Source organism: Dryobates pubescens, chromosome 6, assembly GCF_014839835.1.
Source record: "Dryobates pubescens isolate bDryPub1 chromosome 6, bDryPub1.pri, whole genome shotgun sequence".
NCBI lineage: Eukaryota > Metazoa > Chordata > Aves > Piciformes > Picidae > Dryobates > Dryobates pubescens.
Window position 1 is genome coordinate 33,558,640 of NC_071617.1, and position 18,372 is coordinate 33,577,011.

An 18,372-nucleotide genomic window follows, 5' to 3' on the forward strand; every position below is an offset into this window, starting at 1 on the left:
GAATGACAGTTGGGAAATAGTTACAGATTTGATAGAACCCTGACATATCCCAAAATTAAATTCAGCATTGCAACACAATTTATTGGTTACACAAAGTTAAGAAGTTTCTGTGATCAGATGCATCTGTTAGATAATTACACTTCTAACTAGCGTTGGGAAAATCAAACCAAAAAAGTTGTATGTAGGGAATAAAGTTTATTAGATGTTGAGGACAATTTAGCCTACCCTGTATGTCTGTATATTTTTATAAAACCAAACAACCAACAACCTAAACCAGCCCAACCAAACAAAAACACACAAAAAAGCAAGAAAAAAAAAACCACAAAAAAACACACACACCAAAAAACCCCAACAAAACCAAACAAACGCACAAATAATTTCAGCATATTAGTTGGAGTGAATTTGCAGTTAATTATGTTTTCTGAATCAGTGAAGTGTTAATTAAAAAAGACAGTTAAAACGATGGTGTCTAGGTCTTTCACAGTGTTACTGGATTGGGAATGATATGCAAAAGAGGTAGTGGGATTGGGTGGCAATGAAAAAGAGTTTCACCTACACAGTATGTTTACACATTATGTGTGTTTTAGAATAGAATAGAATAGAATAAACCAGGTTGGAAAAGACCTTTGAGATCATCGAGTCCAACCTATCATCCAACACTATCTAATCAACTAAACCATGGCACCAAGCACCCCGTCCAGTCTCTTCTTAAACACCTCCAGTGATGGTGACTCCACCACCTCCCTGGGCAGCCCATTCCATTTTTATGTGCTGATTCATACAGAAGACTCTGCTTTTGAAGAATAGTAGTAAATGATCAGTTTTACTATGGTTCTCAAAGGCAGTGAGGTTGCCCAAGGCTACAACTTCGGTGTAAGCCTGCCCCCTCCTAAACACTGATCAGACCTAAAATTAAAAACTCAGAGGAATCATGAAGTCTATCTTATGTTCACAGTGCTGTGTATTGGGAAAGATAGTGTCCTTCCTGTTGAATTAAAAACATTGTGGCCTTCTGAAGAGACATTTTAAGGCTGAGACAGAGCACAGGAAATGCGAATTCTGTGATCTCCTTATCAAACTGCTTTCTGTATTTCATCTGCTGACTTCAGATGTCCTGAATGCCAATCTTGGAACTCGGGACTCCCTCAGATACCCTTCCTAATAAATGTCTTGCACACTGGATAACAAAGCTCAACATGCAAATTAAATCTGCATGTACTTATTACAGTTTATAGTCTGGTGTAAGAAAACTCATGGAAGATATAGTCTTGAACCCCTTAATCACGTAGTTACTGAATTGTACATTACCCATTTTCCACTAGTGTTTTAAAAATGGGTACCTATACCTGCAAAGATAATTTAAATATTTTTTAATGGCTAAGGATAAATTGTTATATAAAAAGGTTATTATAATCACTTAGACTTGTTAAGTTTTATAATAGTAGCCTCTAGTTAGATTTTCAGAGTTGTTTTGAGCAGTCAGTATGAATCAGGCTCTGGTTTTAACTCTTCAAGAGCCTCAGAAAAGTGCTTCTGCTCTAGACCTTGGCCACACTTAGGTATGTGATCAATACTAAGCTGTTCTTCCTTACCAAGACAGAGACAATCATGGGCATGCAACAAAGAATCTAGGGAATTTAAAAGTATAAAGCTTAAGTACTATAGAACTGATCACATTTGGAGTTTGAAAGCCACATAACTAGGGTTTTGCAGTCTTGAGTGCTTCTGCTCTAAATATCCCAATATTTTTTTGGGTCTGATTTATTCAAACTGACTGAAGACTTCTGTGTATTGAGTAGAGTACTTTTGTTGAGTGTAACACAGTGGTGCAGTGGACAGTATCATAGTTATGTTTTCAATAGAGAATGGTAGAGATCACCAGAAACTCAGAAATATTAATGAACTCCAGGAAACAGATCAACAAGATAAGCAGTATACTTTACTCCTTTATTCTTGGTAAACAAATTACAATAATCTCATGTACAGTTAAACACGGCCTTGAAAACTTCCCCACCAATAGCATGTCCTGTCGGAGCTGCTCTGCTTGAGGTATTGATATTAATTTCTGCTTAATTAAATTATTCTTTTTAAATAATGAACTTTATTTTCTTCTGGAGAGAAGACAGACAACTGAGTACCAAGAGTGCTTACAAGGTGCAGATAGCAAATACCATTCATTAAAAGTCAAAAGAAGAGAGATCGTTTCTGAGTGCAGTGCAAAGATGCTTCTCATTTATCAGACATATCACATGGCAAGCTGCTAGCTGTTGTCCACTCTGCTATGTGCTACTTCTACTTGACTCCAACAATGAGTTTGTTTCACAGGCTACATTTTATCATCCCATCATACTACTGTGACATGTTACAGTACCATAATTAAATGGCATGATGTTATGCTGCATGATACTATAAATAAACTTTGCAGAGCTATGAAATAGTTTCCTAAGAGAAAGAAGCTTCGAGGTGTTTGAAAATAGATGAACTAACATGTTACAAAGAGCAATCCTGCTGTGTCTGTAGAAAGGATTAGATGATGTGTTAGGCCTGTTCCCCTGTGAGTCCCTCATTATTTTGTGATTATATACTATGAAAAATTAAAGGGATAGTGCCAAGTAGTTAATGTATAAACCATTTATTTCCCGTTATAAACTGGTGGGGAAAAAACCTTCTGAGTTCCGGATTTTTTTCTTCTACTGCTTGTCAGTATTTTGATTAACCAGAGGTCGCTGCTCTCTGTGCATGACTATACACGGTATTTTTGTTCGGCTGCTGCAGAGCCAAGCAGCCAGCCAGCAGAGGGAGCACAAGGTAACTAATAAATCCTGTTCCCAGAACTCTGCTGACAGCTGTGATGGCACTGATCACAAACAAGTAAGTATTATTAGTAGGAAAGACTCACAGTATCTTACTGTTCCATGAGAGGAGCAGAATGACCAAAACAGGTAGGAAAAAACCCCAACACCATATTTCTCCTTAAATAGGCATATTAATAGCAAGGGTAAGTGAAAAACCAAGCACAAAATCACTCTGAAAATACTTGACAGTGTCCCTTTAAAGGAAGAACATGATTGCCTGCAGGTTGGTCTTCTGCGAACTTGGGAAATGATGAATGATCAAAGATAAATAATGGTGCTAGATGCAGGCAAAAGAGAAGTATAACCCTGGTTTAAGTCAGTTAAAATTTATCATATTTATGCTATGGGAGAGGATTTTTTGGTTTATATGTGCAGAGCTTGATGTTATGTGCTGTCATAATTACCTGAATGTTTCATTTGGGTATTTTTAAGGAATTTTTCATACCAACTTATATAAAAGTAAGGAAAGGAGAAAGGGAGAAAAAAAGAGTCAAGCTTAGTGATCAGAAAGCAAATAAAAATAATTTCAAGTACATCAGCCTCTGTCTTCTTGAATAGCTGACTTTCAGGTCTCCTCACTAATTGTGTGGGTCACAGCCAAAGATTCTTACTTTCAAATTTTGTTTGTATGCATTGTCATGTATGTGGATAACTTAGTGAAAGGTTGTCTCGCTTTTTCTTCATGTTGTATTGTGTGTTGTGGCTAAAGAACCACAGAAACCTAATTTATACTGAGGAAAAAAATATTTTAAACTCCACAGCCTTAACAATTGGTTATAAAAATCAGTAATCTAAAAATGTGTTCTTACTGGATGAAAAACATCTTAAAATAGATGCATTTCACTTCCTGTCCTAGGATAGTTAATCAGGACTGTGAAGCACTTACCAAATCTGGTTTCCCTTTGGCCCAACATGCAAGACAGTTTGGTCTTTATGAGTCAGAATTTTACGTTTTTGAGATTGTTTTTCTGTAGAAAGCATATAGCTTCACTATTTGATCAGAAGTGCCTACTGCTACAATGCAAGAGAAGCACTGTTCTGAAAATTCAGACTGTGGAAGTATGGACCTACTGAAAGCTTGCTATTTATTTTGTCACTAAATATATATATAATCACGTTCTTTTAAAAACTACTTCTATTACCTCACTTTTACATGTTGCGTCATTTATACTGATGTGTTAGTTCCTTCCATTTACACTCCGGCCACGTTCTGTCAGACATTAAATATGGGCGTGATCCTCACTGAAGATGGTGGAAGCTGTACACCTATTTCTGAGGATACATATCTTCTATGGACAGAACTCAGCTGTCGGTATGCCAGGTTAGGAAGGCAACTTCCGCTTTGAGTGGATACATTTAGGGTATTAGTTAACATTGCCAAGAACATGGCTTTGTGAGGACTTAGTCAGAATGATATTTTCCCTTTTTCTGCTATAAAATAATTTTTATTTAATAGTTTATGATAAATGCAGAAAAGCTAGACTTCTGGATGACAAGATTGGAAACATGGTGATCCTGTTCACTGGATTCCTGACAGCATTGCTGGCAAGCTCACCAATAGTATTTGTGTGGTGATTGCTCAGAAATCTTTGTGGAAGTGCAAGATCCACAGACACTGGCAGCAAGCAAAATCATTGCACAGCTGTGAAATGAGTATTTTCCATGGTGTAAGTGAAGCTAGGTAGAGAGTAGCTTGTTTGTCTCGCTGAATATATGCTGGTTTGTCTCACTGAATATATGCTGGAATATGTTTGCTTTGTGCTTGTCGTTTAACATCCTTGCTTATGAGAAAACAATTATTGCAGTACTACATAGAATATGTATCTGTACAGCTCTAACACTTTAAATCACAAAACTTTTGATCCTACTAAGTTATTATCATGTTTTCCTGGCATTCTTCCTAGTCTGTGTTTTCACTTTTCAGTCTTTTCCTGGTTTTGTTTTTGATAGGCACCTATTTATGTGTATTTCTGGTGTCTTTTTGTCCTTTTTAGTCTAGTGGTCTGTGCTGTTTCTTGAACTTCTCAGAGGTTTGGGAAGGCCCAGGAGTGCACAGGTTTGCAGTATCACTTTTATAGCTCTGGAAAGTATATTACTAAAAAGTATTTTACAGGTTTATATGATTATTTATTTTTTTTTGGTACCTGAATTAATTTTACAGAGTACAACTTTATTATCCACACTCTGTAAATAGGTTCTTTTAGAGCTGCTTATAGAATTTGAGTATGGTTTTCTGTGCTTCTGTAGACAATATGGACAGTCCTCTTGTTCAGCTCACACTCTTACATGATGTTTCTGTATGCAAGTTGCAAGACCAGTTCCTAGACCCAGGGTACTAGATCAATTATCTACATGTCACATACTCAGTGAGTGAATGAGTGAAGGCAGTTCTGCACCTCTCAGTTCCCAGCATTTTCCTCTGTGAATTATTTTGCAGCAGGGTTCATTACCTGTAATGGAAGTATGAAAAGGACTGTTGATATTTGTTTGTGTATATGTGTAGGTATTTTTTTCTGTAGTTCTTTTCTATTACTTTTGAGGGCTGTATTCAGTTTGTGCCATTGTTGACTAGCTGTCAACTATTTCAAGTTCATTTATACCCTACAAATAAGTATATGTGTGCTAATTCAGATGAGTCTTTGTCATTTGCTGTATGTAATAAAACTGTACTGTTCACTCTATAAAGTAATGCTGAGCATGAAAAGTCACAGTCAGTATTACCTCACTCAAGTTTAACATGATTTATTTTAGCTCCTTTCAGGGCACATTCTGACAGGCATTCCAATCATTTGTGGCTACAACGTTTTCTTCTACTTAAATGACTAACTCCAAATCAAATTCCAAAAGACTACAGCAATGTTTGTGTTACATAAAATGAAGATAAAGTTGTGTAATTAAATATATAGGCTTTCTTTCCCCCCTCCCCCTGATATGTTCTGAATCCAAACCCAAAAAATTATATAGAACTTTTATATGCTACCCAGCTTGGACAACCTTATGAACAAGCTTGAGTTTGGGGGTGTTTGGTGTTTTTGTTTGTTTGTTTGTTTTTACTCTGGAGGACATCTGATTTTCTCTTAAATTACTTGGTGAACAAGTAGTTGCTAGATACACTCTGTGCAAAGCAGTCTAGTGATGAGCATTAGGCTGTCATACTTGGAAAATTCTGGCAAAATTGAAAAGCTTAGGCTGAATTTTCATTCTTTTAACAATCTGCACTACAAACCAGTAACTTTTCAGTAGTGAATAAGAAGAAGTAAGTCTTAATATGAATTGCAAATGTACTCAATAAAAATTACTACTCATAGCTAATCAGCTTTCTGGCTGACTTGATTGTGGCTGTGCAAAGCTCAGTCACTGTATTGGATCATTCTCTTGATTAGCTACACTTAAACCACAGAGGTGCAGAAGATTGTTAGTATAAAAGCTTATGATGAGTATAACAATAATAGTTCTTAATTCAACGATAAGAAAACCATTCAAAATGTAGATAGACATACAAGAAAAGAAAGAACAGAATTATTAACAAAAAAATCCCTTCTCATATTGTTATTTAAAGAAGTTAGCCACAGTCTTGAATGGGTGAAAAAGGTCATGCTATTAAATACAATTAGACCCAATTAAAAAAAATCTATAAAATAGAATTATAATTTTTGGTGTCCTTTTTTTCCCCCCTCTAATTTTGTGCTTAGGCATTTTTCAAAGCACTTCTACTAAATTTCATTATCATACATTGTTATCAGTTGATTGCCTCTATGGCAATGTGTATTAATGGTTGCTATAGCAATTAACAATGTATTAGTCTATCTGTATATCACGGATTAGAAGTTACATAACCGTTGTTCCAAACTTTGTATTAATACTTAAAGATTATGTTTTGTAATTTCTTTTGGACAATGTTTCAGATAAAGTTAGTTCTCTTTTTATGTCCTTTCAAAGACAGATAATTGAACCCATGGCATTTCATCTCTGACATTAATGTGAAAATTCTTATATCAAAGAATTACTCTTTTTAACATTCCAACATGTTCAACATGTGTTTGCTCCATTCTTTGGCCCAAAGTAGATGTTGGAAAAAGGAGGATGTCAGCTTAAGTGTTTGAAATATACATGGAAAGTAGTCCCCTCAAATAGTCCTGGTGTTGACCCCATCACTGTCCTTCTCACAGAATATAACTAAAGCTGATACGATGTAGTAATTTGTGTTCCTGGCAATGCATTATCTTTACCTTTATCTTTCTCTTAATCCTTTTAGCATATAGGTAATGCTTGTCCCACAATACTAATTGTCCTAGAAGGATCACTGATAGGTCCAATTTTCATTAAGCAGTGGATAAGAATCATACCTCGGTATTTCCTCACCATAAGGCAAAAGACGAATGCCCTAGCATCTTAGCATCTAAAGACATTAAAACATGCCCAGAAGTATTTATCAGAATGAATGTGCTGTTTCTTTTCTGCCTTTAAATAAATAAATAACTAAACAAACATCACATACATTCTTAAAAGTAGAACGCTAATGCTATAAAAGAAGTAAGATACTTACACCAGAGGCAATGTTACCTAAAATAATAGGCACTATTCTTGCACTTCTTGATAACTGACCAATCATAAATGCTGGTCAAAATATCTTTAACATTTGTACCAAGAGAACATTATTTTTTATATGGTCAGAACATAGGGAATTATTTGTATCATTTCTCTCACTACCAACAAACACTGACAGGATGTGAGAAGAAGCTGCAGACAAGAAAACAGTCCTCTTAGTCACAAAAAAAAATTTGATAGCCATATAAATAATCCTGTTACACAATGCTTTCAAATAAAATAATTTTGCACTAGAGGAAAACCTAATCAGTGTTATGTTAATCAACCTAAAATACAAATGTTAAATCATACTAGTATATTAATTTCTTTTGGAGGAGAGGTTATATTAAATTACCTGTTACAAAAATTTTGCACATTAATAATATTTTTGCAAGACTCTGTTTTGGAAAAACACATCTTTTAAGTATTTGACGTAGGAAGGCACAGGTTTATTATCAATTTTATTAATTGCACATATTTGTTAATTTTTTTTAGTAGTGTTTTGTTTATTCTTTGGGTTTTAATTTTTTTAGTGATGTAATTTAAATAACAAACTATATATTTGTGGTACAGTAATGTCTCTGAGCTTTAGTTATGTGCTAGCTTTTTGTTAAAGTAGATGCTTCACAAACTGTATGAAATACAACCCTTTTAACTTTTCAATTAAACTATTTGCATTTATCCTTGTTCTTATAGTTTGTGTTGTTATCCTACTAAGGAATTTTTATGAAAAATTAAAGGAGATAAAAGCCACATGGTTTCATTTACCTGTTGCTTGCTTTTTCGGTAAATTCAGTATCATTACTAGTTTCTAGACTACTGCAACTTCTTTGAATCCTTTCTCTATTTGCCGTTCCATGATTTCAGTTGGTATAAATACAATTTTTATACTGCTGTTATATCACAATTTTATCTCTAAGACAAAGCACACTTTCTGAAATTGAATGGATTTTGCATACTTATGCAGGATGTGAAAAATCGCCGAAACCCTCGCCTTGTACCTTATGCTCTTTTGGATGATCGGACGAAGAAATCAAACAAAGACAGTCTTCGGGAAGCAGTTCGCACCCTTCTAGGCTATGGTTATAACCTGGAAGCTCCTGATCAAGATCATGGTAATTTTATTCTTTTATTCTTGGAGAGAAAAAATAAAATAAAATCCATTCCCCTACTGGATTTATTGGTCTAACAAAACAATCTGTTTACTTTTCTCATCTTTGACTCTGGCCCCAGTGAGGCAGCGGACTTCTCTAAGTCTTGTCTGGTCTGCAAGTAGAACTTTCCAGTCCCTTCAAAAGTGAATCACCTATGACAGGGACATGCCTTCTTTTTTTTTTTACTGAGGTTGTTTTGATACAAGGCATGGACCAACTTAGCCTCAGTGCCACCTCCAAGCTAGGTGGATCTTCATCCTTGCTGCCATGTGATTTTCCCTGCAGAGCAGTGTATCTGCACTGCAAGAGCACCTGGGAAGGTGAGCTCTGAGGATCATGTGCCCCTGCCTTTTCTTGGCAATGAACTGATGGAAAAATTTTTTCTTTTTTCTTCTTAACTTATGATACAGAGATTCTGGAGCTGGTTCTGTGCATGAAAAGGCTAATAAAATGTAAAGGTTGCATCTGAAAGGTGTCATCAATTCTTTAGCAAAATTCCCAGAGGAAAGGACCAGAGCAGTGCCCCATGAAGTGGTCTTAAACAAAGACTGGAATTGCACTCAGCAAAACATTCTTATGCTTATTTGGGGGATTTAAATTTTACTGTTTATGAACTTCTCAAGTTTTTGAAATGCATGGCATACAATTTTGTTAGCCAAAATACATTCTGTTGTTAAAGGATTTAGAGCCCTCTAGTGGTGTTCTGCATTGCCATTCATTAATTCTATTTTAAACATTGATTTACAAAGCTCTGTGGTGTAACTTTTTATTGTTATTGCTTACTGGTTTCCCACAGCAACGATATTGTGTGCATTGCTTAGAATCTAGAAAGCATTAGGTTACTAAGAATCTAAAAAGACAATAGATTTTTAATTCCCATGCTTTGTGGTGGTTCACCAATTGTATAGGTGAGGTACTAACAGTCTCCAAAAGTGTCTTTAAGGGATTAACTGTGTAGAAAATCAAAGGGAAAAGTTTACTGATAAAGAATTATGTGGCACAGAATTCCAGGTTGCTTACAGGAAACATAATGCACCTAATCTGACTGAAGTCAGGCATTTGGTGGCATGAGAAGGGACAGTAAGTTCCTGAGGGACATAATTTTATAGGTTAATCAAAATACTGGGAATGTGGACTTTGACATGGCTGAAAAGGCAGAGAAGAGAGGGGAAGAGATGCATAAACATGGTCTAACAGACAGATAGGCAGGGATGTATTTGAGTTTGTACCAAACTCAGAAGGAATTACTATGATCAGACCAGAATACTGAATTCTCAAAGGCTACACAGGCTTGCAAATTAATGGGAAAAGAAACAATGGTTTAAGCATTCTGTTCTCTAATGCAAAACCAGACAGTGATTAATGGATAGAAAACAGTATAAAATATGAGAGTAAACTATTTAGAAAAAATGAAGGAAGAAAGATCAAGTATTTGATTGAGCATTACTTTTAAAAATCTTCTGTCTTTTTGAAGTGTAGCTTTATTTTTTTCAAGCTACCTTCCAGTCTGATTTCATACTAAAATCTTGGAAAGAAGTGTCAGAAACAGACTGCAAGACTGTGCAATACTTAAGGAACAATGAAGGTCATTTGTATGTATTCACTGTACAAGGTGGTACTTAAAACTATTTTAGCAGAAAATAATGCAATAACCCTTTCCCCCCCCCCCCTTTTTTTTAAGTGTAGAGTGGTAAAAGGTAATTCAGTGAGTAAAAACTGACTATATATAAATATATAAAATATTGAAGTAAAGCAGAAAGAGAATATAGAAGTAAGTGTTCAAAACGATGTTGGGAGTGGCTATCTTGAAGGTACAAGGACTATTAGGAAGTCACCAGGTTTTTAGGTTTGTAAGTGAGATTCCCCCCTGAGCTTTCTCAGAGCTGACCAGTCTAAGCTTTCTCTACCTCTACTGATAAGATGCTTCAGCCCCATACTCATCTTTATGGCCATGAGCTGTACTTGTTTCAGTAAATCAGTGTCTGTCTTACACTGGGGAGACTAGAACTGGACCTAGCACTTCATATGTGGCCTTACTAGTACCAAGAGGGATCACCTTCCTCGACCTGCTGGCAAGACTGTTTCCCCTTTTCTGGAGACTTTCAAAAACCACCTGGGTGCACTCCTGCACAGACTACCCTAAGTGATCCTGCTTTGGCAGGGGCGTTGGACTTGATGATCTCTTGAGGTCCCTTCCAACCTCTTAATATACTGTGATACTGTGATAATGCAGTCCAGGATACTTCTGTCATTCTTTGATGTGAGGATAAATTGCTGGCTTATGTTTCACTTGTCTCAAGAATCCTAAGTCCTTGTCTTCTGAGCTGAGCTATTTTGTTGGCTGGGGTGTGCTTCCCCAGGTGCAGGACTGCACCCTAGGTGAACTTTGTGAGATTACTGTCAGCCCAGTTCTCCAGCTCGTTGGGGTCTCTCCAAGAGGCAGTGAAACCATCTGGTACATCAGCTGTTCTTTTCAGTTTTGTGTCATCTGCAGACTTGCTGAGCCATTATCCAGGTCAAAACCAAAGATGTTAAACAGCACTGGCTTCAGTACTGTGTAGACCCAAACACCCCTCCTTCTTCTTTTCCCCCACCATGCTGGACGAATTAGTGTAGAGTCATTTTCATTTCAGAGGGATATCCAAGCATACTGATTCCCTAGAAATGGCAGGGCGCTTTCCCTATAATACTGTTCTGTAGCCACTATCTTCTTTTCATACCTATGCTCAAAGAAATGCTTTGCCTTTTGTTTTCAATGCTTTCATTTTGTCAGTTGTTGAATAAAGTACTTTCTGTGTTGGTTTTTTGTGTGTTTTTTTTCCCCCTCTACTTCTGTTTTGTTTTGTTCAACTTCACAGCAATGAAACTGGACGTGTGCAGTGGGCTAATGGAAAAATTCAGAATCTTCCGCACGGAGAAGACATACGCAGTGAAGGCTGGGAAGTGGTACTTTGAGTTTGAGGCAGTTACCGCAGGAGACATGAGAGTTGGATGGACCACGCCAGGTTGTCTGCCAGATCAGGAGCTTGGCTCAGATGAAGAAGCTTTTGTTTTTGATGGCTTTAAGGTTTGTATATGTGTAGCTGTAATAATATGAGTAATTTCAAAATTTAACTTTGCATCTTACTCTGTGTATCATTGCCCCAGTTATGTTCTCTTCTTTCATTTGTGTTTTATGAAATTATTTTTCTCTCTCTTTGAGGGCCTTTGTAGAATATGGATGATCAATGTCACCTAAAAAATTAATTACCAGGATGTGGTATTTCTAGAATAATATGTTTTTTTACAGCTTTACTGTATTTGTACACTGTATATAAAGTGTTGACAATGTAAATTACTCAAATTTAAAATATTGGCAGAGCCATAATAATTAGTTTTAATTCTTTACTCTGCTGTTTTCTCTTTAAGGAGTGCCATAAGGGATTAAATATGATTAAGATTATTAGCAGTAAATGTTTGAGGCAAATTTTCATACAAGTTTTTTATAGGAATTCTAGAGTAACAAAGAATATACCTACCTGTTCATGGCAATCCTTATTGGTTAGAGTAAATGAAGTATCATAGAACCAGTGTTTTCTCCTCAAATTTAACTCTGTGTGAGAGAGTAACAGACCAAAATCTAGTAGTAAAAATATATAGGGAAACAGACTATTTTGTATGTTACTCACTTTCACCAAAATAGATTGAATAACTCATTTAAAATTTTTATTTCAGTATGAAGGCAAGTGCAACTGCTATCCAAACCATAACTGTTATTAAGTCTATTGATGGCTTGTGTCAAAATGTTTCTTGTATCTGGTGTTGGCATTAATTTCCTTTATTAATATTAGAATATCTAACAGAATTCCTGGCTTTTCCTAACAGATCAAGTTCTCAAGACATATTTTATTCATGTTGCTGGAATTTAATTTTTTTCCCAGTCTTGTGTTATTGTTCCTTTATTGTTCCAATATTGAAGGCCTATGGTGTGAGCATAGCACAGTAAAGTAAAGCATGGAAGAAGAAGGGATAGGAAAGGCAGAAGTGCATAGCAAGGGAACTTCTGCAACTTACATAAACTCGGAGTGCCTTGTTGGCATGGACTCGTTGGTTCCCTATGAGTGACCACACATCACACTATTATAGATTATTGGTCCAACTACTAATGACATGCAAGGTTTGTTGATGCAGGTGCATGTCCTGTTGTCCCAAGATAACTTGCTGTGTTTATAGCTACCAGTGTCTTGTTTTAGTTACATGCTGCAAGACAGCACTGTTTCGGTACACTGGTAGCTGGCTCTGCACTTATGCTGAGCATGGTCTACCACCATGTCAGGCTCTAGGCCTGCACTGCCAGATTGCTCACACGGCTCGTCACTGGCATTGCCACATTGTGTTACATGAGGGAGGTGCTTTAAAAAGATAAATCAGAAGTTCATTTTGTGTGAAATCTGATTGGTTTACATGAACTGCACAAGTCATGTCTTTACTAGAATAACTGTGTAGTAGTTTGCCTTCTGAATCTTAAGTTTTGACCTTTAGGTTTCAATCCACAGATCTATTATTGATGCTTTTGATTTTTCTGCTTTCTGTCCTTTTTTGGAGAGAGTATTGACCCTCAGGATACACACAAAAGCTCATTGCTTTTGTAGAATTTTAAGGATGGATACAGAGGATAAAAGATCTACTTGTGTGATAGAACGTATGAATAAGGAACCTATTTGTTAACACTTTTTTGTTTTATGTGTGTTACAATAGTTCTTAGTAAATCTTAATTTATTTGAATTTCAAACCAAGACACCATCCAAAGTCTTTCAGTGGAAAGTCAGTCATATGAATCATTAGTCATGCCCCCAGCTACTCTAGAAGTTCAGAGTGTTTGTCCCATCCACACACAAATCTATTTCTTCCAAAACTTGGTATGATAGGAAGCTTAATTTATGTTAAGTACAACATTTTTAGAGCTACAATTAAGGAAACAATGAAGTTTGCAATGAATGTATAGGCTACTAAATTAAACAAAAAAACATTGCTTAAAGTTTGTGAATCAGCTATTTAACATTGTAATTGATAGCATATTGTCTTCATTGCAAGACTGTTGTAGTTCTTCTGCAGCCATGCTCTTGCTTATTACAAAAATGTTGAAACAGTAATTTTCTCTGTCAGCTTGCTTAGCAGCATTTTACAGTACTGATATGAGGGGTGCTTCCAGGCAGTTAATTGTTTGATTTCCATTTTCAAAGTCCTCTTCAAGTATTCACAGACATTGTCTTGGAATGATATGCTGTGAAAGTGTTAATTTTACTGCCATCTTAATTCTGTGAGCTAATTATTAGTTGTACTACTAAAGGAGAAAGGAACACGTACATTATTGCTGGTACTATTTGAAATTATTTTAAATCCTTTTCAGGCACAGCGGTGGCATCAAGGTAATGAGCATTTTGGCCGCTCCTGGTTGGCAGGAGATGTTGTTGGATGCATGGTTGACATGAATGAGCACACTATGATGTTCACCTTAAATGGAGAAATCCTGCTTGATGACTCAGGTTCAGAACTTGCATTCAAGGACTTTGAAGTTGGTGATGGTAAGTACCGTAATATATTGTTCTGTTTGCTTGCTCATGTTTCCCAGTTTTCACTCTGGCTTTGTTTTAGCATAATGTCTGTTTGGTTTCTTCCCTTCACTCCCACTAACTGCACACCCCTCCTTCCTCACCCCACATCCCCGCCCCAGGAACTGCCTCTTGTCCTTTTCTCTATTTGATTACTATCAAGCCTTTCCAAAGGAAGCATGCTAAATATGAGAGAAGCAAGGCCTTTTTCTGTGGTGAATTTTGCAGCTATCATTTATGATTTAGACCTTTTCACTGTTTTGCAGTGTGTGGGGGTGTCTGGGGTTGCAAACCTTTAACATGCAGTGAGATACCATATGATAAAACAAAATCACAGAATGAAAGTTAAATTATTTGATTTGGAACAGACCTAGCAGATCATCTAGCCCAACTCCTCTGCCATTGGCAGGGGCATCAGATTTTAAAATGCTACCAAATTTCTTTCAAATTAGTGAGAACATATGGTAGATAGTTGAAGCCAGCTTTAAGGTTTTATTTTCACTCTTGGAGGAGAAATGACACCTGATCCAGGAAAAAGCCAGCTGGTACAAAGTTAGCTTCTAAATTTTTTTACTTAATTCTAAACTGGCAGATTGAGTTTGTGTCCATGTAGTGTTCTTGGTGCAGCTTTCAAAGTCCACAAACTGTAGAGTATGAGATTGCAAAAGATAACAAAGACTGGGAGAACTGGGGCTGTTTAGTCTTGAGAAGAGAAGGCTGAGAAGGGATCTTATTAGCATCCATAAATAACTGAGGGGTGGTGTCAAGATGAAGTTGACAGTCTCCTTTTGCTGGTGGCCAGTGATAGGTTAAGGAATAACAAGTACAAACTAGAATACAGGAGATTGCGCCACCACTCAAGGAGACACTTCTATATGGTGAGGGTAATGGAGCACTGGAACAGGCTGCCCAGAGAGGTTGTGGAGTCTCCTTCTCTGGACAATTTCAAAACCTGCCTGGATGTGTTCCTGTGTGGCCTGCTGTAGGTGATCCTGCTTTGGCTGGGTGGTTGGACTAGAGGATCTCTGGAGGTCCCTTCCAGCTCCTAACATTTTGTGATTCTGTAATTGTGAGGATGTCAGGTGCCAGGTTAATTCTATAACACAAAAGTATTTTTATTTATAAATTTAACTGCATACTTGTATGCAACTAGGTACATAAAAATTTAAGAAATTGCATTAATGTAGATAGCTGCCTAAAAATTCTGAACTATGGTAATGTAAAAAGAAAAAAATATATAAGCTGTAATCTTTGCCTTTAATTTCTTGCAGGCATATATATTCTATCCTATAGTTAAACATATTAAATATTATTCTGTTAAACAATAAATCCATGTATGAGACATAAAGTTAAATTTTGTGAAGTGTAAAAGCTGAAAATTATACTTTCGGGTTACTGATCACTGTTCTGAGGGAAATACGAAACCTGAACCTATTAATTAGGCAGTTCCCTGCTTGAGTTTTAGCCACTTCACTTTTTTCTGAATTTCAGAGTATTTTACTTTCAGGAGTGCCTTTTTTCCCCCACCTTCTTCTGCTATACCATAGGAATAAATGGATTTCTTTTTAAATGAGCTGATTGCTGCTAATTTTCTACATTCATGCTTGTTACTTTACTGCCTTTTCATTTCCTTTGATACTGTGATAACATGAGAGAAAGAAATGTGTGAATTGGCTTACTGTTAGTGGTATAGGCATTAAATTATAACAGTTTTCCAGTTATTAGGCAGTGTAATCCCATCGAGGAATGAGGCATTTTGAGAGAATCTGGAAATGTATACAATTCTGTGGGTTGCCTTTTTTGACCACTATATATTTTTTTTTTTTTTTCAAAGTCAATGAAATGTCTCTGGTGTAGTTTTCATGGTACATGTTTCCAGCTATAGGTTCAGATGTAAACAGATCTCTGCTGAGTCCAAAACGGCTAAATTAGTTAAGTAGTTTCCAATTTGAAATGGAGCCAGAATTCCTTGGTAACCATGTTGAAGACTTCATGTTAGTGTGAAGCCTCAGGTTCTCTTTTGCAGAACAATATGTGATGTAGAGTACTTGGTGACATACAAGAGGTGATGTGCTGTCAATGACTGCTTGCATTTCTACTGTTTGAGTTTTATATTTTTTTTTTCCAAATGATTTTTAATTGGGTTATGGAAGAAAGCAGTTCTCTGATGTTCTCATCATGCATGATCTGTGTGTTCTTTCATCTTGTTTTAAGGATTTCTACCTGTGTGCAGCCTGGGGCCATCTCAAGTGGGAAGAATGAACTTTGGAAAAGATGTCAGCACTCTAAAATATTTCACTATCTGTGGCTTACAGGAAGGGTATGAACCCTTTGCTGTTAATACGAACAGAGACATCACAATTTGGCTGAGTAAAAGGCTCCCTCAGTTTCTACCAGTGCCACAAAATCATGAACATATTGAGGTTTGTGATACTATTAAAATGTTTCTAGACGCTTCTTCCATGAATAGGTTTGAATTATGTTTCGACTTCTGCGCTTTTAGACAAAATTTTCAATGTGATATTGTGACTCAGTTATGGATGAACCTTGAACCCCTTACAAATTTCTTATATTTGGCAGACTTGCAAATAATGTAGTTATTTGGTTGGTAGTATTTCTGTAATTGTGAAATCTGTTATATGTCTAAACTTGAGATTCTCAGAGACAAATTCCACAAGATGTCCTCATTAAGAGCTCCTTGTGCAGTGAGAGTTATGTTTGTAAACAACTTCCTGACATCAGGCATTTCTACATAACAGATAATATGTTCTGGTGCAAACACTTTGTGATTTTCCATAACTAATTGGTTTTTCTTTCAATAAATATTTATTAGCCAATTCTGTAACAGTAATGTTCTAATAAATTGTGCATCTTGATGGGACTGAATTCATGTCGTGTAAATCTACCATGTCATTCTGAAATGGATGAAATAAGAACTTTTTCAGCTGATGTTTATCACACTGCAGCATTTAAGAAATAATTTGTGTTCTTATATACGTAAGTGTACAATTTATATTAATTGGTTTGTGTTGTTCTGGGCAGGGTTGGATTTATGATGGATTTATGATGAGTTATGATGAAATAGGTCATTCCTTTGTGAGGGAATTTTTTTCTTTAACAGTGGAAAAATTAAGCCTGCCACTCCTCATAGTATTTATTTACCCTTAAAATGGTGACACAGGATTACAATACATTTGGTTGTTGACAGCATACTGTTGCAGGTTTGCAAGTCATGGATGCTTATTCTTGAAATATAAGCTGATTATCTCCAGGTGAGAAAAAGCCTCAGACTCAAAACAACTACTTTTTTACATTTGATAGGTGATGAGAATTGATGGTACCATAGACAGCTGCCCCTGCCTGAAGGTCACACAGAAGTCTTTTGGTTCTCAGAACAGTAAAACAGACGTCATGTTTTTTCGATTAAGCATGCCCATCGAATGTGCTGAGGTATTCTCCAGATCAGCTTCTGGAGGGTTACCAGGCCCTGGTCTTTATAGCCCAAAGAATGACTTGGAAGATTATGATGCTGATTCTGATTTTGAGGTTCTAATGAAAACTGCTCATGGTCATCTAGCTCCTGACCGGACAGAAAAAGAAAAAGATGCCACAAAACCAGAATTAAACAACCATAAAGATTACGTTCAAGAAAAGCCTTCACGTCTTAAACAAAGGTTAGTAGCACATTTGGTTTGCTTTTTTTGCTTCATTTTTTTTCCCCTCCTTTTTCTTCTTTTTCTTTTTTTTTTTTTTCTTCCTTTTTTTACCCTGTTTCTTGATTAGTACAGGAAAATTCTAGTGCAATATGCTCTAAATTTTTATATAACATTAGTAGATGGCACAGTTAACCTTCGTATCATTAAATTACATCATATGCAATATGTAGAATAAAACTAAGCAGAAAACTGAAAACATTTAAACATTGAAATGCATGAAGGTCATGTAAGGTGGCACATTCTTCCAAAATGTTGTAGGAGCACAGGTGTGTATCAGGTTAATAATTTTTGAAGTTACAGGACATTAGTTTCCAATTATCTTCAGCATTTATAGTTTAAGATTGTAATTCACAGTATCACAGTATAACTAAGGTTGGAAGAGACCCCAAGGATCATCGAGTCTAACCTGTCTCTACTTCATTTAAGTGCTTTTAAAAATGAGCTGGTCCCTTTCTCTTTTCTGAATATT

At 36.2% G+C, this 18,372-nt stretch overlaps 1 protein-coding gene across 1 annotated transcript in view; it reads left to right on the forward strand.

The window, feature by feature from the left end:
* The window catches only part of RYR2 (ryanodine receptor 2), a 377,267-nt gene that overhangs the window by 218,725 nt on the left and 140,170 nt on the right, over positions 1 to 18,372 (forward strand). Inside the window, exons 26-30 of the mRNA XM_054162288.1 lie at positions 8,410 to 8,557; positions 11,455 to 11,663; positions 13,986 to 14,160; positions 16,402 to 16,610; positions 17,509 to 17,861. Coding sequence (XP_054018263.1) covers positions 8,410 to 8,557; positions 11,455 to 11,663; positions 13,986 to 14,160; positions 16,402 to 16,610; positions 17,509 to 17,861 — 1,094 coding nt within the window. The remainder of the gene's footprint in view (positions 1 to 8,409; positions 8,558 to 11,454; positions 11,664 to 13,985; positions 14,161 to 16,401; positions 16,611 to 17,508; positions 17,862 to 18,372) is intronic.